At 37.4% G+C, this 21,887-nt stretch overlaps 1 protein-coding gene across 2 annotated transcripts; it reads left to right on the forward strand.

The window, feature by feature from the left end:
• The first annotated feature begins 2,112 nt into the window (after nt 1–2,112).
• slc17a8 (solute carrier family 17 member 8) lies at nt 2,113–18,339 on the forward strand. Of its 2 annotated transcripts, none has more exons than XM_067419731.1 (12): nt 2,113–2,217; nt 6,969–7,224; nt 8,209–8,327; nt 9,742–9,856; nt 10,028–10,115; nt 11,399–11,485; nt 11,995–12,137; nt 12,231–12,380; nt 12,494–12,626; nt 13,914–14,024; nt 14,266–14,393; nt 16,514–18,339. In XM_067419731.1, exons 2-12 carry the CDS (start codon nt 7,108–7,110, stop codon nt 16,856–16,858), a joined length of 1,536 nt encoding a protein of 511 aa, XP_067275832.1. In that variant the 5' UTR covers nt 2,113–2,217; nt 6,969–7,107; the 3' UTR covers nt 16,859–18,339. The 2 variants fall into 2 exon arrangements, with proteins under 2 accessions (XP_067275832.1, XP_067275831.1); XM_067419730.1 differs by lacking the exon at nt 2,113–2,217 and adding an exon at nt 3,315–3,845.
• Nucleotides 18,340–21,887: the final 3,548 nt, after the last annotated feature.

A 21,887-nucleotide genomic window follows, 5' to 3' on the forward strand; every position in this document is an offset into this window, starting at 1 on the left:
CAGGCGGGCGGGAGATTCCTGCACCCACGCCCAGAGATGTGGAAACTGTGGGCCTGGCCTCTGAGGGGGCTAGGCTCATAGAGGAAGGTCTCTCGGCCGAGGTCGTAGAGACCATCCTTCACTCCAGAGCTCCGTCCACGAGGAAACTGTACGCTCTGAAAGGGAAACTTTTCTCAGCATGGTGCAGAGAACGCCAGTGGGACCCAGTTAACTGCCCGGTTGGTACAGTGCTGGAGTTTCTGCAGGCAAGGTTCTCGGCAGGGTTGACCCCCTCCACAATAGAGGCGTACGTGGCGGCCTTGGGTGCCGTCCACGTCCCTTTGGGTGGAGTGTCTTGGGAAGACACCCTCTGATTACACGTTTCCTCCGTGGCACTTTAAGGTTGAGGCCTGTTATGCACTCGAGGGTCCCAGCATGGGACTTAGCCTGTGTTTTGCGGGGCTTGTCCGAGCCTCCGTTTGAACCCTTGTAGGAGGTGTCGGATAAGTTCCTCACCTCAGGACTATATTCCTTTTGGCTATTTCATCTCTCAAAAGAATAAGAGATATTCAGTCCCTGTCTGTAGGGCCCTCATGTCTAGAGTTTGCGCCGGGGATTGCTCATCCCAGGCCGGGTTATGTCCCCAAGGTTCCTACGAGCCCACGGGGCCCCTTTACTCTTCAAGCATTCTGTCCTCCTCCTTTCACGACGTCAGACCAGGAAGATTAATCTGCTGTGCCCTGTTAGAGCACTAGATACTATGTCCACAGAGCTGCCCTGTGGAGGAAAACTGATCAGCTGTTTGTCTGTTTCGGGCCCCCTAAGAAGGGGCCCCAGTATCTAAGCAGAGGATGAGCAAGTGAGTGGTCGAGGCCATCTCACTTGCTTATGAGGCGGCCGGGCAGCAGTCTCCACTGGCTGTCCGGACGCATTCAACCAGGGGTATGGCTGCTTCTTAAGCACTTTTGTCGGGGGCTTCCCTCCACGATATTTGTAAACGCGGCCGGATGGTCGTCTCCTTTAACTTTCGTCAGGTTCTATGAACTAGACCTGGCATCTACAGTTGGGGCACAGGTACTCTCGTAACCGTGTGCGCTTCGGCTTCACACATACGAGACACTTGGTCCTATGGCGATGTGGGTATAAGCGTTCTCACAGCGTTTCGACGCAGCTCGAGTTCCCCGAAAGGGAACGTCTCAGGTTACGTATGTAACCCTAGTTCCCTGAGGGAACGAGACGCTGCGTCGCTCTGCCATACTCCAGGCGTGTCCGTGATCACTTACTTCAGGCTTTATCAGAAGCTAGTTCCTGTTTGTGATCGCGGACCTTTTATAGTCTCCGGTTGATGACGTCATCACGTCGGCGACGTCATCACGTCGGCGACGAACGATCTTTTTTCCGATGGAATGGTTCTACAGGCGCTTCACGACGCATTAACGCAGAGGCGTTCTCACAGCGTTTCGACGCAGCGTCTCGTTCCCTCAGGGAACTAGGGTTACATACGTAACCTGAGACGTTTTCTGATCACCATCAGCTCTGTTTTCTGTTCACCATCAGCCCTGTTTTCTGTTCACCATCAGCTCTGTTTTCTGTTCACCATCAGCTCTGTTTTCTGTTCACCATCAGCTCTGTTTTCTGTTCACCATCAGCTCTGTTTTCTGATCACCATCAGCTCTGTTTCTGTTCAGTTGTCTGTGTTGGTTGATTTTTTTTTATTATTTTTAAAAATTATTCTATACTTTTACTTGTTATTCTTTTTTTTGTTTTGTTATTTGTTCCCTTTGCATTATAAATAAAATCTATTATTATTATTATTATTATTATTATTATTATTATTATTATTATTATTATTATTATTATTATTATTATTATTATTATTATTATTATCCCACTCCCCATGCGCAGGTTGAAAACATGTGGAAATAGCTCCCTCTGGTGGCTGTAGTCTTTAGCCCATAGAGCTTTAGGCCTCTGGCCAAAGATTTTACAGATGACGCAAATTGACATTTGCATCACCAGTTTATTTAGGGTTTTTTTTGCACACAAAAACTATTCTCGTCACTTCATAAAATTATTGTAGAATCACTATAGTGACATTGTAACGACGTCTTACCTTATGGGTCTTCTTGAGAGAGGAAATGTCATTGTGGCCAATGGAGCCCTCGGATTTCAACAAAAATATCTTAATTTGTTTTCCGAAGATGAACGGAGGTTTTATGGTTATGGAACGGCATGAGGGTGAGTAATTAATGGCATAATTTTCATTTTTGGGTGAACTATCCTAAGTACACGATTAGATAATACCAATTTAGGTCAACCAACCAATGCTTAATTTTGTTCAGTCTGTGGTGTAAAAGGTCGTATTAGCAAAACACATAAGGAAAACATGGTCAGGTCAAAGTGTCACATCAAACATAGTTGTTGGATATAATGTCACAGAGAGTTTTATTTTGCTATTCTCACTCACATAAATGAACTATACTGTCCTGAACCCACTAGTAAAAATTCTAAAGACTAGTGTCTGAATAATTTTTGGTTTGACTATACATACACAGTTAGCATATGCAGTATAAGTGGCAGGTTTTTTCTCCTCTATAAGTTTGCAGTATTAAAATTGCAGATGTTAGACCACAGTTCATTCCTTCAGACCAACACTTTAACATTGATGATTTTTATTTACATTTTATATAGGTAAAGAATTTTCATCTGCAAATTTTGAATACCCGTTAGTTTTGAGTGTAGCCTATGTATATAAAAAATAATAAGTTCCTGTTTCTCACAATTATTTATGACTTCAGGGCTTTTGCACTGAATGACAGACCTTTAGTGAGAGGTTTTATTTATGACGAATGGACTATTGAGGCACCTACAAGCATCAGTGAAACAGAGCCTGGGAGCCTAGCACAACACCACGCAGACTACCAATGAATTTTTTAGACCTCAATATCTGAATTTTTAAAGCACACTGCATTTTTGATGATTATTGCATATAAGAGGCTTTAACGGGAAAAAGGTGCAGCGCTTCACTTACTAAAGCAATAGAATTATGTTGCGAATGAATGTGCCATATCAGCCACAGCGCAATGGCACTCACAGTTTGAACCTTCATGTCAGTGTTTGGTTGTTGACGTTGATACGTTTGACCCATGAACCCTTGGCACGGTTTCTCGGGATAAGGGTTAGACTGGGACTGTTGGACACAGGGTCTTGTTACACCTGCTCATATCATACAACCTCGAGCCTGCGATCCTTGACTGCGCTATCAATATTTAATGAGTTCTGCTAGTCACTCTTTTCGACCTGCTTTTGTATAGCCAAGACCAAAAAGGGAGGGGTTGGAAAAGAGGCAGGTGTTCGGCATCTTCTGTCACTGTCTGTGCTGGGACCGAGGAGAATGCAGGAGTTTCCATTGTTGATGTATGTCAGCATGACTTTCACAATGCTGATACACTGAACCGAAGACACCTGGATTCATCCCGTTTCTCTTCTTGTGCCTTGTTTCTGGATGTTCTGTGCCTATCCGCATGACAAGGATTGTACCCAGACCATCAAAAATCAAAGTCCCTCCTCTTCTTTCTCTCTGTGTCCCTCCTTGTCGTCCCTGGCTCAGCATCTCTCCTCCTCCCCTCCAGCACACCTAGACCATCTCAGTCCAGCTCAGGAGAGGATGCGCACCAGCGCCTAGAGGATATCCTGCTCTTTTTTTCTGCAAGAGCAGAAGAGTGAGAAGACAAGTGTTTGCGGGACAGAAGTGCAAGGGAAGGAGAGATGCCACTGGGGGGGTTTGCGGGTCTAAAGGAGAAGCTCAGACCGGGGAAGGAGGAGTTGAAGAACAATGTGGGCGACTCTCTGGGGAACCTGCAGAAGTAAGTGTGATGGCAGTTGACTTAGAATCCAAGCGGTGAAAGAAAGATGTGAGAAGATTGCCTGTGTTGTATATATGGTATGCTTTTGGTATTTAATGAAACTGGAAGGGGTATTGCCCACATGAAAAAATACTATAGTATATTATAGCAAATAAAATTACTCTAATAAATACTTTAGTGTTTAGATACTACAGTAAATTGTAGTATATTATAGTATATACTACACTTTGTTAATGTATAGTACAGCATACTGTAATATTAACTATATTCAATTGTTAAACTATTGTAAATATTGAGGTAAACTACAATTTACTGTAGTATGTTTACTATATTAAGGTTCAAAAACATTATTTACTAGTCTAATTTTGCTATAATATAGTATTTTTTCATGAAATCAACTCCAAATGTTATATGTACAATAAAGTACATTATAGTGCGTATATGATGTAGATGTTGTGGTGAAGAATTTCGGTAGCATAATTTTGTGAACACCCCCCCCCCCAATAGTTTTAAATGTTAAAAATAGCTTGAATGTTACATTCATATTTTAAATATCACTATATCATCATGCACAAACCTAATATATTCACTTTGTACCTTGGTCAATAATTCAAAAAACATTATATTGCGTTATAGGTATATCCATACATATTTAATATCTACTTCATCTGAAGAGATTAAAAAGATTTCACGTAAGAGCGAGATATGTGTCTCTTTACATTTCTTGCACATTAGACAGCTTGATATGTGAGATAATGTAAATAATTTCCTGTTTCTGAGTAATATTGCCACGGGATCAAGCGTGATTTGGAAAACTTAATATATGGGTATACACTAAATTATTTAACAAGTCATGCAATATTTATTTTCATTCCTACTTAAAATTTGCTTAAATTGTCTGTTTTTAAACTGTACAGGAATTAAAGTAGAGTTGTATAACAGTTGCTTAAGAGCAAAAGCAACAAATATTATTATATATTAATATAATTAATTATATTTAGTAAAATAATCATTAAAATGATGTCCATGACAGAAACAAAGTGGTGGCTGTTTACCACAGGTTTTATTTGAGAGAATGCAGTGCTCAGAGCATCATGGCATACATAATTTAGATTTTTTTTATTTTTTTTTTGGTGGGAAAAAGAGAATAATGTTTAATAATATGACCTTCTTATATGAATAATAAGAATAATGACCTGTCTCTCTAATGTGTAATCTTCATAATAAATAAGCTGCTATTGTCTCTTGATGGCAATCCTATTCTTTGCACATTGTGGAGGTATATACATGCCTTTTCTCTCCACATCTGTGTTATTGATTATATTTTTGACTGTAATGTTTTATGGCAATGGCAAAAGATTTTTAAAAATCTATATAGGCTCCATTTGTGGTTTACTAAAATCAAAATGATAAGATTTATATACATTTTTAAACACGAAAAGATGTAAAAAATAAGTTTTTTTTTTGTAGTCTGAATAAGTGCATTGTCCACAATAGAAAATGAAACTGTGTGAAATCCGTTTCAAGAGTGTACCAGTCCAGGACTACACCTTAAAGTGGCTTTTGTGCAATAACAGCGTTCACAAACAGAAGAAGGCTCTTGAAATGATTCCTCTTGATCCTCCATTCACAATCTGCCAGTATCCAGCTTTTAGTGGGCTTCTTCCTCTGTGTATGGAATAACTCAGGTGTGCATTTCAAAATAGACAGATGAAAGTAATTCCTATGAGGTGGAGGATGAGAGGAAAGATGCAGGTTCAGTAATGGAACAGGTGCGTGCTGGCGAAAGGCACGAAGCACCAAACGCAATGTGACCTTTTCAATGCCGTTCTGGCAACCCTTTGCTGGCCCCCTCCACTGAGCAGAGAATTCACTTTGTCCATCCAGTACATCATAAATATGGGTAAAGCTACAGCAATCCAAAACGTGGTCCAGTACATAACGTCTAACACAGTATCACTGAATCATCATGCACAAAACCTATTCACTTAGAACCTTGGCCATTAATTCAAAAACATTATATAGCCCATATATATTTCATATCTAGCACATGAAGAGATTAAAACCTGATATCTTGTAGGCTGATAGGTCCTTAGCCCTCATCCTTACCTCAGACTTTGTAACAAATCCTTCCCTGGTGGGCCCTAAAATTACAGTACTTTTTTTGTCAAGAAAGCTTATTTCATTTCATTTTGATAATATATATTTATAAATTACTAGATTTTATCAATAAATAATAAATAAATGAATAACAATTTAAGCACATGACTGACATTCTTTCAATTCAAAATTTAAACTCACTATTCCATGCATAACCCTTTTATTGAGTGCAAAATATCTTACATTGGGTGTCTTTACTGACCTCTTGTGTGATAAAATTATATAACATGATATTTCATGACTCTTGCCTCTAGATGGCTTTATAGCTCTATATGGAGCAAATGAGCTGATCAGCTGGGTCCAAAAGTCATTTAATTGCATTCGGATACACATGTAGACATTATAAAATAATTGTTTGGTTTGAATTTTGAGCATTTTTAGGGTTTTCTATGTGTACTGAAGCATTTGTCGTTCAGTCCGTTTTGTGTGTGTGTGTGTGTCTGTGTGTGTGTATTCATGGTTCAAGTGCAACAAAAGTCTTAGGTCTTGGACCATGACGATAAACACTTTCGTGGTTTCGGGTCAAATCATTCTGCTTACAATCATATTATTCTCGAAGGCACAGGTGATTGGTTTAGTAACCAATGAGCTTGCGGTGCTCAATCTTCAAATACTTGATTAGCATTTGCTATAGCAGTTGCAGCACACTTTCAAAAACCCTCCACCTTCCCCAGCCCCACCTGTATAGATCTGCTACAGGTAATTCATGCATGTTGTACAGTATGCAGCATGTCTTACTTAATCACAGCAGTATTTTGTGTATGTATTTGCAGTAGCAAGTCCATTCTTGCTCTGCTGCAGCAATAACCAACAGCAGCAGCAGCAGCATAGCAGATCTATTCTGTCAAGACCAAACATAGTCATGAGTTGTCATGACAGAACAGGCCTGCCTAATTTGTGAGATGTGTACTTTTTTTGTCTTTACTGCAAGCCATTTCAAAACCATTTCTTATCCTTTGGTAGGAAGATCGATGGCACTAATGTGTCTGAAGAGGACAACATTGAGCTGACAGAAGATGGCCGGCCAGTGGCAGCTCCTAAACATAGCCCACCCCTTTTGGATTGTGGCTGCTTTGGCCTTCCCAAGCGTTACATCATCGCCATGCTCAGCGGACTTGGCTTTTGCATCTCGTTTGGCATCCGCTGCAACCTCGGTGTAGCCATTGTAGAAATGGTTAATAACAACACCGTCTACATTAATGGGACTGCCGTCATGCAGGTGAAAATAGGAAAATATGTAATGAAAATACTTAAATGGCATTCTCATACATCCCTTTATACATATACATTTATACATATTTATAATACTATCACATTTAACTTAAGAAATAGAGTCAATACAAATTATGTATAGTGTGTGTGTGTGTGTGTGTGTGTGTGTGTGTGTGTGTGTGTGTGTGTGTGTGTGTGTGTGTGTGTGTGTGTGTGTGTGTGTGTGTGTGTGTGTGTGTGTGTGTATTTGGGGACCTGGTAATCCCTACGTTATGGGGACAAAATGTCCCCACAAAGATGGCAATATCCGAAATTCTTGTCCTTGTGGGGACATTTTTAGGTCCCCATGAGGAAAACATCCTATAAATCACACTGAAGGAGTTTTTTTTGAGAAAGTAAAAATGCAGAATGTTTCCTGTGATGGGTAGGTTTAGGGGCAGGGGCAGTGTAGGGGGATAGGTTGTACAGTTTGTACAGTATGAAATCCATTACGCCCAATGCAAAGTCCCCATAAAACATGGAAACACGACATGTGCGTGCGTGCGTGCGTGCGTGCGTGTGTGTGTGTGTGTGTGTTTGGGGAATAAATCAACTCTCAACTTTGCACAATTTTATCATGCTTAATATTTTTCCCACATAGTAAATTGGTCATTACACATGAAAATATACGGCTTTAATATTTTTTTAAACCTATTTTGCCAGTTAAACAATACGTTTACTTCTTTAGCTATCAAGTTCAAAGGACCAATTTTGTTTCTGGCTTAAATTCTCATCAATGATTTTTCGGTAGTTAGCGGCCACAATTTCCTGTAATTTCCTGTCATAAGAGATATCGTGAAGAAGACATGACTCACAAACACATATTCACAAGGTCATTTTACTATGTATGTCTCGTAATAAATCACTTATACACAAAAATGTGGGACAAGTTTGTATTGTTTTCATTTTATTTTACGCTAATATAGTCTTTTCTCATGTTTGTGTCCTTCAGCCAGCTCAGTTTAATTGGGATCCAGAGACAGTGGGATTGATACATGGCTCTTTTTTCTGGGGCTACATTGTCACGCAAATCCCTGGAGGTTTCATCTCCAATAAGCTAGCAGCTAACAGGTGAGCCTCGTCTTGACGCACGGGCCTCCACGCCATGTTTGGAAGGAAAACGTACGTTCCAAATAGTATAATTCTTACATTACATTCAATGTTCAGAGGTGTTTAAAGACCCAAGGGACCACAGTGGTCAGGGCTTTGAGGGTTAAATTTGTGCCGTGTGTTGATTAGAGGGGCGATAGCGGTCTTGTAATAAAAGCCTCACAGGAAAAGAGGACACGTGGCTGACAGAGTTAATAATGAAAGATCCAGCAGCAGATCTCTCGCTGAAACACCAGCCACTAGAATATTACAAGTGTCACTTACACAGTGTTTTGGAAAGAAAAAAAAGAGGCAGATGGATGGATTAAATGGAGATAAAGGATAAATGGATGAACCAAAATGACTCTCTTGTGTGATCCAGTGATGTAGCTAAACTCAAGCATCATGCCCATTCAAACTAACGGGATTTTTGAGCAAAGTGGATTTTGAATTACAAAAGGTTTTTGATAATTAAATTGCACAAATATTCAAAGTAAAAAATAAAAATGTTAATTTGGTCAGTCCAATCGAGTTGCACTGTTCACAGATAATTTGCATATGCATATTGTGATTATCAGGATTTTAGCCCATGCCCCTGTGTATGCTAAATAAAAGCTGTACCACTAGACAAGTAGTTCAAAAATGTTTACCTTTGGCCATGTCTTTATAAAAATACATATATTCCTGAATAAAACAAAATATATTAAATTGCATTTTGATGATGTCTTGTGATATTGAAGTTGCTGTGAAACAGAAGTTATAAGTTGATAGTCTTTTCTTCCATATTGGGATGTATGTCCAAATGAGACATCTTGAACCAAACAAACAAACAAAAAATTGTAGTGCAGGATTGGTTTTGTATGGTATTGATTGGATCGTTGTATTTTGCTGTCAGATCATTGCTGTGATCTCATTTGAGAACGGAGAACTGGAACGTATTTTATTAAAAATGACAAGGGAGCATGACTTTAAGGAAAAAAATAATGTGCCCAGATGAATAATAAACACTGTAATATTACATAAAGCAAGAATTGTCCATTTTGATTTCATGGTGACTTTAAAAGTTCTGTCACAAAGTTCAAGTTACAAAAATTACTCTTTAGGTGTCACTAACTCACCACGTTATATGATGTCAAGGAGAAACACAATTATATTTGTTATAAAATAAATATTTTATGATTAATGTCTTTAAGAATTCCAAAACTGCTGTTAGATTTATTCGATTCAGTTATTCAGATAACATTATAGAATTAGCTACTCTGACTGTGCATGATTTTCCACAAAAATCGTATTTAATTCTACATTTATGGCTGCATATTTTTTGTCATTGCTTCATTTTGATTCAGTCCATACCTGAAAAACTAACATTACCGGATGTCTCTAAATTGTTTCCCAGGGTGTTTGGAGCAGCCATTTTCTTGACGTCATTGCTAAACATGTTTATTCCGTCAGCTGCCAGGGTTCACTACGGCTGTGTCTTGTTTGTACGAATCTTGCAAGGTCTGGTGGAGGTGAGTGGTCATCAGTGAAATATGTCTGAAAATATTGAATATTATCAATAAAATATTGACTTTTTTCTTATTATTTGTATATTAGGCTACATATTCATTGACAATTTAAATGGTCATTAGTTTCAGCCATTTTGTATAAAAAAGCATACTTACAGTGCATGATGTTAACAGGGTGTCACATATCCAGCCTGCCATGGGATGTGGAGCAAATGGGCTCCTCCATTGGAGAGAAGTCGTCTTGCTACTACCTCGTTCTGTGGTGAGTAGGTTTGTAACATAGGCTATTATTTATAGAAATGGTCAGGAGACACTTAAAGGGGGGGTGAAATGTTGTTTCATGCATACTGAGCTTTTTACACTGTTAAAGACTTGGATTCCATCCTAAACATAGACAAAGTTTCAAAAACTAAGTTGGACGTTTGCATAATAATCTGCATAAACCTGCAAATTTTCTCTGTTACTGTTCTAATGTCCATCACCTCCTTCCTTCAAATCCCACCAAAAACACAAAACCAGCCTAAGCTGTTTGGCTGGTCTTAGCTGGTTTAAACTGGATGTAACTTGCTTAAGCTGATATTCCAGTCTGGCCAAACTGGTTTTAGCTGGTTTGTCAGCTGGTCTCTTGCCTGACCATTCTGACAATTTAAAGAAGTGACCAAAACCCCTCTAAAACCAGGTTTGACCAGACTGGGAGAGCTTAGGCAGGGTTTAGCAGTTTTTTTTACTTTCCTTGTTTTTTTGTTGTTGTTTTTTTTTAAGAAAGGATGTGGCTGTTTTTGCATTAGAGCTAAACACTCAAGACTTCTCACAGTCCAGTTGACCAGTGTCAGAGCCAACTGAGGGTCTATATTCCAATGTTCATTACCCCTTAAACTGCATTCAAACAGCCATCTTCCACAATAAACAGGTGCCATGACAACCTCTGCTTCAAACAGCTCTTGACATGACCACTAAATGAAGATGGTCTGTACACAGCTTCACCTGTACGTGTAAGAGGCTTTCTCCTGATGACACAAATGAAGCAGCGTCCTCTTCTTTGTTGAAAAGCTCACTCGAGAATCCTCTCCTGCGCCAAACATCCAGTAACAAAATATACATTAAGACGCCTTTTCATTAAAATCGAATTTCCTTGCGCTGTCCTGTCCTTCAGGCAGAGGCACGTGTTGCACTGAGGTGTGAAGTAGATGCACATGCAACTGAGTCGACAAATCTGGACTTGAATGCCTTCTGGCATTTATTGCTACAAAGTCAGTTGAGTAAATAACAGGATCTTAATTTTTGGGCAAACTATTCCTTAAAAATGTCTTTAAATTAAATATTTAAAATGTAATAGAGAACAAATGAACAAAACCAAATCTGCTCTCTCATAACTGAACCAAACCACTTGGTTTTCCTCTGTCAGTTATGAGGTAACCCAATGGTTTCAAATGATTGAACTGTCATGCCAGGTGATTATTTATTACATTGATTAATGCCCTCCCTTTAATTTAACTTTCTTAATTACACGTGTATGTGTGTGTGTGTGTTTGTTCTGGTTGACAGGATCTTATGCAGGAGCTGTGATAGCCATGCCACTGGCTGGAATATTAGTGCAGTATGTGGGTTGGCCCTCTGTCTTCTATATATATGGTGAGTTAGGAAACGCCTTTGAAATGTATTGGTTAATTATAAACATTAATAAATAATAATTTATACACCAAAAATGAGTGATGACCAGTGATTTGGATTTATTTTTTTCAAGTCAGCTCTATTCCGGATAATCTTTCTAAATAGCTACATATTTATTCTTTTCTTCTAAACATTAATTATTTATTAACTGATTTAATAACGATTGATGAATAACGAATGATTTCATTAACTAATAAATGTTATATATATATATATATATATATATATATATATATATATATATATATATATATATATATATATATATATATATATATATAATACACTTCAGTTATATTATACTCAATAATATGGTATGAATACAGAGTGAAAAAATTACAATATGGACAAGGGTACACAGGCTCACTAAATATACCCCATTTAGTGGACAGTGTGATAATGTGACATTCAAAGATCAAGTGTGCTGTGTTAAAATGATCAGTGATATATGGTTCTGTGCTCATATTTAGGTGTGTTTGGTATTATATGGTATACCTTTTGGCTCTTGCTGGCGTATGATAGCCCAGCGATACATCCCACCATCAGTGAAGAAGAAAGAACATATATAGAGACCTCTATTGGGGAAGGAGCCAATTTAATGAGTTCTACAGAGGTAAGTCTTCTTTCATGCATTTGGTACAACAAACACATTGTTACACAGATATGGTGGTTTTCCTGTATATTTATTAATATATTCTCTTTGTAGAAATTTAAAACTCCTTGGCGTGAATTCTTTACATCTATGCCTGTCTACGCCATCATTGTGGCAAACTTCTGCCGCAGCTGGACCTTCTACCTCCTGCTCATTAGTCAGCCAGCGTACTTTGAAGAGGTCTTTGGGTTCCCCATCAGCAAAGTGAGTTGTTATGTGATTTATGTGTACAGAACCATCAGTGATTTAAAAAGTCATTCCTTTGAGTACAATTCTCTCTAGAAATAGGCTAATTAATTGATGTTGGACTGTTTCAGGTGGGCATTTTGTCAGCGGTCCCCCACATGGTGATGACGATCATTGTGCCCATAGGGGGCCAGCTGGCTGACTACCTGAGAAGTCATAAAATCCTCTCTACTACAACTGTACGCAAAATCATGAACTGTGGAGGTATGCTTAATTCTCCATGTAGACCCACCACAAACTCAGATCATTAGTTAGACCATCACTTACACATACACTTATGGTTCCATGAAGAACCTTTAACATCCATGGAACTTTTCCATTGCACAGAAGGTAATTTATTTTGATGGTCCTCTTATAGTAGTGTAGTATGTACATAACGTTGCACCTACATACTCTCATTACAGTCTTGGTAGAATTTTAGGGGTTAAGGGTTAGTAGAATGAGTTGACATATACTTGCAAAGTTACTTATAGGGCCAGATTTACTAAACAGGGCAAAATAATTGGATTAGAAAGTTTTCTGCATGATCTACCGATGACGCGCAAATTATTGAAATAATTAAAAGAATAATGACCAACAATAATTTAAAGAATAATGACCAACACAATCTACCAAGAGCAGCACAAATTAGCATCTGGTTTAAATCTTAAATGCATGAATGTTTTGCCAGTCATTATTATTAATAATAATAATAATAATAATTCATTACATTTATATAGCGCTTTTCTAGGCACTCAGAGCGCTTTACATATACAAGGGGGAATTTCCTCAAACCACCACCAGTGTGCAGCATCCACCTGGATGATGCGACGGCAGCCATATTGCGCCAGAACGCCCACCACACACCAGCTGATTGGTGGAGAGGAGGCATTAGGCCAATCATTATATTAGGAGGCCATGATGGACAGCAGCCAATGGGCAAATTTGGCCAGGATGGCGGGGTTACACCCCTACTTTTTATCGAAGGACATCCTGGATTTTTTAACGACCACAGAGTCGGGACCTCAGTTTAACGTCTCATCCGAAAGAATTGTTTATTAGACAAGATTATTACATATTCGGGTCTTTAGCGACCCGGATCTGGTATATCTAATACAGATTGATCTCTGCCGGTCACGATAATTTAAAAATCTCCTGGTATTAGACTAACATTTACAGAAGAATAAAATAAAACATATTTTGTTACCTTTTGGAGCTTGGAAGTGTTCAGTTTGAGCAGATGTTTTATATCATCACTGTCCTCAGAGCTAATTTCCCAGTACATTCAGCATCTGGCTCCTATTTGCAATATCAAACATATTCTGAAAAATATAATTTTTAACATCTTCAAAATCAATATTTTGATTGCTGACAGCTTCTTCACCAGATCCACCATGAAGTGACAGTGATGCTAATATTTGACTGCGTTCAGTACTTGCTCTGCTGTAAATCGCTGAGCCATGTCAAGTTTTGCTGATAATACTTTCTATTCTTTTGTTTCATCAACTACAGGTTTTGGCATGGAGGCCACGTTGCTGCTGGTGGTCGGGTTCTCACACACACGTGCAGTGGCCATCTCATTCCTCATCCTGGCAGTGGGCTTCAGTGGATTTGCGATATCAGGTGACACATGAGACAGGTGTCAGTCATCAGAGTGTCAATCAACATCTCCCTTTGCCCTTTTGCTTTGTTTGATTCTAACCTTTCCTTCAAAATATGGTAAAATAATATGTAAGTTTCTATGACGATCAGTTAAAGGATAAGGACAAAGTATAAAGAGCATGATGATACAACCTGCAATATTAGTTTCTAAAATTACACAGGAGAAAATCTAAATGAAATGCATTTCTGTTTTGCAACACAGGATTTAATGTAAACCATCTGGACATAGCTCCTCGCTATGCCAGTATTCTTATGGGCATCTCTAATGGAGTAGGCACCCTGTCTGGCATGGTTTGCCCCCTCATTGTTGGAGCACTCACTAAACACAAGGTATAGAAAACTATTACTTATTATACAGGTTTATTTATTTATTTATTTATTTTAACCTGATATAAGCGCGCAAAGTTTTCTTTTTCCATAAAGTAATTGTTTCTTATATTAGATAAGGGGAAATTTTGAGTGTGTGAATATTCCTGGGTATTTAATTCCAAGACATTTATATTTATAGCAGTATTGCTCAAATAGTCAGCCGGGGCCCACTAGAGGGCCCCAGCAATCTTCAATGGGGTCCTCAAGTAAAAAAGCATCTAAATGAATAATCATTATTGGCCTCACTTTATATTAGGTGGCCTTAAGTACTATGTACTTACATCAAAAAATAAGTACAATGTACTAACTGTGTTCAAATTGTATTGTAAAACACCTTTGCTGATATTGAGGTGGGATAAAGGTAAAGTTAGGGACAGGTGTGGTGATATGGGTCAGTTTAAGGGTAGGGTTAGGTGTAAGAGAAGTGCCAACTGTGAAATTACAAATGTAACTACAGAAATTAATTACAGACGTAATTACATGCAGACATTTTTTAAAATGTAAGTACAATGTAAAAACATGTATGAACACAATAAGTGCATTGTATCAAATGATTAATTACAATGTTAGGACATAGTAGTTAAGGCCACCTAATATAATGTGGGTCCAAAAATAAAAAATAAAGTGTTTTAATAATAACTTTATAATAATAAACATTTTGTTGTTTTGTTTTTTGAAGAACAGTTCTTGAAAATTGTGGTTATTTATTTTGAAATACATCTATACTCCAACTTTCTGTAAAATGGCAGAAATTATGGCAGAAATACCAGAAATAGCTAACATGTGGGGGCCTTTAAATATGTTGTTGGCCAATAAGTAGCCTTTGAATCAAAAATGTTGAGAACTGCTGATCTATAGTTTACTACAACTGTACAAAATGTTTTCACAAATAATCAAAAATGTATTGATTTTATTCAATTCTTTAATGTAAGAAAAGAAAAAAGGAATATTAAAGGGGTGATGAAATGAGAAATCAACTTTCCCTTGAGCTTTTGATATATAAAAGGTCATGGTTATATAAGAATATCCTGTAAGTTTAAGAGCTGAAAATTAATTGTTAGTCAAAGAAAAACGTTTATAGACACCAGGCCCAGCAAACAATCGTGTGCTTCATTCTGACGTCATCGCACTACGAAACACTGCCTATACAGAACGTGTAATTCAGTAACCCCGTCCACCGACTCATGGAGCTGCTCGGATCACTAGCCAGCAGAAATAGACATGTGGAAGAAGATATTGTGGAAGAACACAGTCGCTACATAGGCTTCCTTCAGATCATGAATGTGTGATACTTCATTTATTTTTAATGAAGTTCCAGCTCACGTGGGAAAAAACTGTGTTCGCTTCATTTCACTGCGGACTCGTTTGTAAACAAGCCTCAAGTGCTGGATTTGCAGACACAATGTTGTGCCTTCTATATTGGATCCGTCAGGAATGGTGCAACAAAATTATGTGAATAAAACATCTTTTTTTTATATGTTGTAATAGTAGTCCGGCTGTGTGTTTTCCAGATGGGCTACCAAAATGTACGCCCGTCGGCAGAAATTCTTTCTTGATCTGGTTGCGCGGGTGTGTGTGTGCGTGTGCGCGCGCGCGGTTCGATGTTTTAGTTATGTCAGTTATGATGTTTTTGAATGTAAAAACCACACAAACATCATTAGTTGACCTCAGACAACAGTATAAAAAAAGAAAAAGCCAGTTCATGATACCTTTAAAATGACAATTTTAGGAAAAATTATATCAACCTAACTACATTTAACCCAGCAAAGATATTTGTATTGATCAGATAAGTTTAAAAATAATTGAAGACTCTTCAATGTAACAACTGCACATTTTGACTTTTCTACGGTGTAGTGAAGTTATTATAAAGTAACCAGAAGGTTTTAGGTTTTATCCCCAAAAAGATGTGATTCATAATCTACAGAGCTAATAAGTTCAGTTATCAGCTTTATTTGTACTTTGGAACAAAACACTTAACTATAAATTAACATTTCAAATACAAATATGCATATTGCACATGCTTATGTTTGTTTTACACAAATATATGTTGCATAAACTGATTACACTTCTGTCTTCAACAGACTCGCCTGGAGTGGCAGCATGTGTTTGTGATTGCTTCCATGGTGCATTACACTGGCGTGATCTTCTATGCCATCTTTGCCTCTGGTGAGAAGCAGGACTGGGCCGATCCTGAGAGCACTAGTGATGAGAAATGCGGCATCATCGGGGAAGATGAGCTGGCCGATGAGACCGAACCCAGCAGCGACAGTGCCCTGGCGACCAAGCAGAAGACCTATGGAACAACAGAAAACTCTGCAGGCCGCAAGCAAGGCTGGAAGAAGAAGAAAGGCGTGACCATGCAAGCTGATGAAGATCACGGATCAAATCATTACGAAAATGGGGATTATCAAAACCAGTATCAATGACATTTTGGTTATCAAACGCCCAAGACTGCGTGGTGAGGTGTAGGAGTGTTTATTTAATTAACTGCAGAAATGACTCCAACCAGGGACTACAATATTTCACTTGACATTCGACACAACAGTATATTTGGGTTGTGAAGAAATATTTTGGATGGCTTCCTTTATGATTTCGAACCTGAAGGAACATGAGAATGATCTGTGAGTCTTCTACACTACCGTTCTAAAGTTTGTCAGTAGTATTTTTTGAAAGAAATGAATATTTATTCAGCAAGGATGCTTTAAATTGCTCAAAAGTGACAGTAAAGGCATTTATAATATTACAGAAGATTTCGGTTTCATATAAAGGCTGTTCTTTTTAACTTTCTTTTCACCAAAGAATCCTGAAAAGCGTATCACCGTTTCCACAGAGAACAAAGTAATGGCTGCTTTGCCATAACATGAATTAATTACATATTAAAATAAAATCGTTATTTTAAATGGGGGTTATGCGCAGCAAACTTCTTCTGTAAAACAGTAGTCTATATATAGCGGTCCCAAAAGGTGGATATTTAAGTGACACTTAAAAATGTTTAAATGCCATTGCATTAGATAATACATATCAAAACATGTGGCTATCAAATAATAAGACCTTTTCTCAACTGATTTAGCTGTTCTGAACTGTCCTAATTATATTCCTTTTTGTGAATCGTTTGTTTAAAAAGTGTGTTTGTGCTATATTTCGAAACAAGTAAGTGCCACTAGATGTGATATTTTTTACCTATGCAATGATATTCATACATTAAGTCTGGCTTAAGTGTCCAAACACTGTAACTGAACAAATAGATAAAAATGAACCATGCATTGTAAAGCTTTACAGTAAAATAGACCACGCCAGAATAAATTAAACTCAATTTTACATCATAGTTTTGTTCTAAAGTCTTTTTATATCTAACACACTAGAAGGCTGACAGCAAAAAATCATCAGTTTTTTATTTATTTATTATTTTATGTTTTCATTGTTGTCAGCTATGCAAAGAAAGCAGATGTATAGTGCATAAGCAGGTTACATTTTTTTTCTATGCCTCCATGGCTTTTCTTGCAGGCAGTTGTGCAGCCACCACAAACCTTTTTGCTGACATGTCTCAGAAGATATAGTTTCTTGTATTATCATGAAAGTTAATAATGGTTTAAAAAGGGATCTGTGTTTAGTGGAATGCCTTTGAAAAATGGAGTATGACCATTAATATCTCATAGTTCCGCGTATCGTTTACATATGCTAGGTGGGAGAGTTTATGTTTGGTTGAATATGTAGAAATTAACTGTTTTAGTACTGAAGAACTTATTCAATTGAATATGGATTTCATAAAAAGAAAACAATCCACCATGTGCCTGATTTTTTTTCTTTGCACAAAAAGACATTTCATTGCTTAAATGGATGTTAAGATTGTTTGAAATGTGCACTTTATCATTGCATCACTGTAACTGATGTCTCTTTGAATGTTTATTTGGAGGAGAATAAAAAATGCTTTCAATTGATCTTTTACTTGAATAAATTTACATGTGATAGGAAATAAGGCCTGTATTTTAATATGGCTCAGATAACATGCATAATTTGTTCTCTTTGGCACATACATTACTTTACAGCAGCGTTTGCTCTTTTGCTTAAATAGCATCTTACACTATTAATGAGTTGTGTGTGGAACAAAAGAAATCGAAGTACACGTATCCGAGACTTCTAACTCACGCCATTCTTTCTCAGAGAAAATAGATGCTTTTCAAACAGCTTGTTTATGCTGGGATTCCTAAATTGGCTCACTTTGTCTTTGTTGGGAGCTTACAGAACCTTCCTGGTTTCTGTCATGTGGGAGTAAACATCCTTCACATTATCGCTATTCTTAAACACATGTTCACACTCACAGCAGCATTTTACAGTGTACAACAAATTAGTCTGACCACCCAAGGCTTCGTAAACTACTTGGCAACAAACATTACAGATTTTTAAATAGTCTCTTACTTAGGGCATTAAAATGACACTTTAGCCCTATTCGGGCCATAATTGTGTCTCATGTGGCAGCCGTAAAAGTAAATTTGCATGCCACCTCATTGATAAAACTCGTGCATTCGTGAGGAGGAGCAAGTTTTGTGATTCTGCGCACCTGGGAACACTGGTCACGTGGTCAGTCGAATTATTGTCTGCCGTGAAAATGGCATATGCTTGGAATGATAAGAATAAAACATATTTAATTTAATCGTAGGACATTTTTAATTATTTAAATCCACTGCTCAAAAATAGGAAGATGCATTTTAAAAAAATGTGGAAATGAGCAGAATTTAGTACAATGCTGCAAATTTAACCTTAATCACTGCCTCAATAACGGCTCATTTAAAATGTTTAATTTCTTCTCTTTCTCTTTTGAGCAGTGATGAAAAATATTTTTGTAAATACTTCCCAGCATTTCAGTAATAAAAGTGTAGGCTAGATCTTTAAAATGCCTTTAAAATAATACCTAACTTTCCTGTAGCTCAAACAGTAGAGCATGGCGCTAGCAACACCAAGGTCATGGGTTTGATTCCCAGGGAAAGCAAGAATTGACAAAAATGTAAAATGTGTACTTTGAATGCAATGTAAGTCGCTTTGGATGAAAGCGTCTGCCAAATGCATAAATGTAAATGTAAACCTTTGACCCCACAAGAAACATTTACAGTCCGAATGCTTATGGCTATACATTCCCGCTGTCACTTCAAACTGGAATCTAATCTAAATCAATGACTCCACATTGTGTATCACAACTGTTCAGATTCGACGTGTGTCGCTTTCGTTTTCTGGAATGTCTACATTGGTTTCTACGGCAATTGGTAGGAATATGCCAAAAATGTATTCCAAGTAGGTCTGTGCAGGATTGTAATAGGAGTTACTAGATGAGTGGGCGAGGCTATAAACTGCGTTACCTGATTTGTGTGAGTGTTTAGGGGTCGGGTCGAGTAAACGGGATAATTTTCATTGCACTGTTTATAAACACCCATCAGTTTGAAAACACCCACAAGTTTAGAAACCACTAAACCACCACTTTTGTTCCGCAGAGACCCTATATTCGTTTATCCGTGCTGTCGTCTCCGCCAGTTTTAAAACATGTCTCCGTTCATCCTTTTCTGCTTACTGGAACTTTGCAACAACACAACCGTACTCAAAACCTCTGGTTTTTATGTGGCATGAGAAAGTCACATAAACCGAAATCCATTCAGAGTGTTCAGACTGAAACGGATTCCCAGAAATGTTATTCGAATAGGATTTCAAACCACATAGTGTAGCTCGAAACTAATTTTTAAAAATCTTTTTGGCTGTTCAAACTTGCTAAATCGGATTGGATTTCAATCAAATATGCACAAAAATCAGATTTGGACTGACAGTCTATACGTGGTGTCACAAAAAGCTGCAAAGCTTCATATAAAAAAAAAGAAAAGAAAAAAAATTATATATAGGCTACAGTATACATTTTATAATTGGTCCTGTTAAAGATTTAAAAAAATATTTAAAAAAAAATTACACCCTCTATTAAAAAAATTGTCACACTAATAAATAAACAAGTGTGCTGAAAAGAGCTTTCTCCCTTGATGGAGTTATTTTAGTATATTATTTATATACTGTTCTAGTTTTTATAAATATTGAAATATAATATTAAGAAGATTTATTTTTAATTTATTTATTTTGGTCTTGGTTTTATTTGTATTATTATTAAATTTAGTTTACTTACTGCATTTTTATTTTTATTGTGTATTTTATTTAAATATTTCATTTCAGCTTTATTTAACTAAATGTTTTTAATAATTGTTACACTAAATAAACCTCATCTGGTGGATAGCCATGTTTTATAAAAAAATAATAATTTTATGTTATTCGGTTTAAGGAAGAACATTACAGATAAACTTTTAATGTTACTGCCCATAAAATGTGCAATTAAAAGTGCCATCATAATCAAACATAAACCGTGTGTGTTTACTTTATTATCCTGCAGTACAGCTTAAAGATAGAATAGTACAGTGACACTTCAGCAATGTGTGTTTTCAGTCATTCAGTGTACCATCCTTTGATTTGCTTGGTTGACTCTACTATTACGTGTTAACAGGTCTTTTTTGGGTAAATCTTGGGAAAGTTCAAGGTTGTGGACCTTGTTATGGTGTGTAATGGCATTTTTTTGTGCCACAGTCCTTGACAGCTCATGTTTAACATGCTGATATGCAGCCTCCCGCTGGTTTGTATACTGTTTGATGCTCTTATCTCTACATCTACCTTTTATGATTTAATGTGTGGTTCTAAAACAGTAAGCACTTTTTATTTGAGATTAACTACCAGACGTCAAACATAAAGGGGCGTTAGGTGATATTGTTGAACCATAGCGGTTCTCTGAAACACAGATAGCACATTCTTGCATTTCAGACATTTTAGTTTGCTTTGGCTTGAGTTTATCAAACCACATACATAGAGAAAGATTAAGTGGTCACTATATACATTTGGACACCTCAATATGACAGCAAAAAGTATTTTTGTTGTGAAATTTCATTGCATTTGAATTTTCAAACCATTTCAATCTGTTCAAATGGATTTTTGTTCAAAAAATGGCTGTTTTGTGTGCCGTGTGACTCAGAAAATAGCTGAAGTGTTTGATGATAGCGCTAAGAGTTTTTTAATGGAGCCATGAGCGTGTCCTTCTCACAAGGCCATCCATACCTCCCCCGCCCGACTGCCAGCCTATGGCAAAGGTTTTGTTTATTTCAGAGTGCTGTCTGTTGACTCAGAAGGGACCTCTTTGGATGGAGCAACAGCCGGTAAATGATTAAGAGCTTGTTTTTAGATACATTTGCAATTATACCTAGACGCTGGACTTCATCACGTTTTGGTCAAATTACATCTCACAAGTGGGGTGTGACTCATGTAAATGTCATGGAACAGAGAAGAAATGATATACTCTTGGTTTTATATAGAACCTTTTAGCGGTTCCCATCGTGGGATAACTTTATGGACTTACTTTTAATGAATACATTTTTTTAACCTTAA

Source organism: Pseudorasbora parva, chromosome 16 (genome assembly GCF_024679245.1).
Source record: "Pseudorasbora parva isolate DD20220531a chromosome 16, ASM2467924v1, whole genome shotgun sequence".
Lineage (NCBI taxonomy): Eukaryota > Metazoa > Chordata > Actinopteri > Cypriniformes > Gobionidae > Pseudorasbora > Pseudorasbora parva.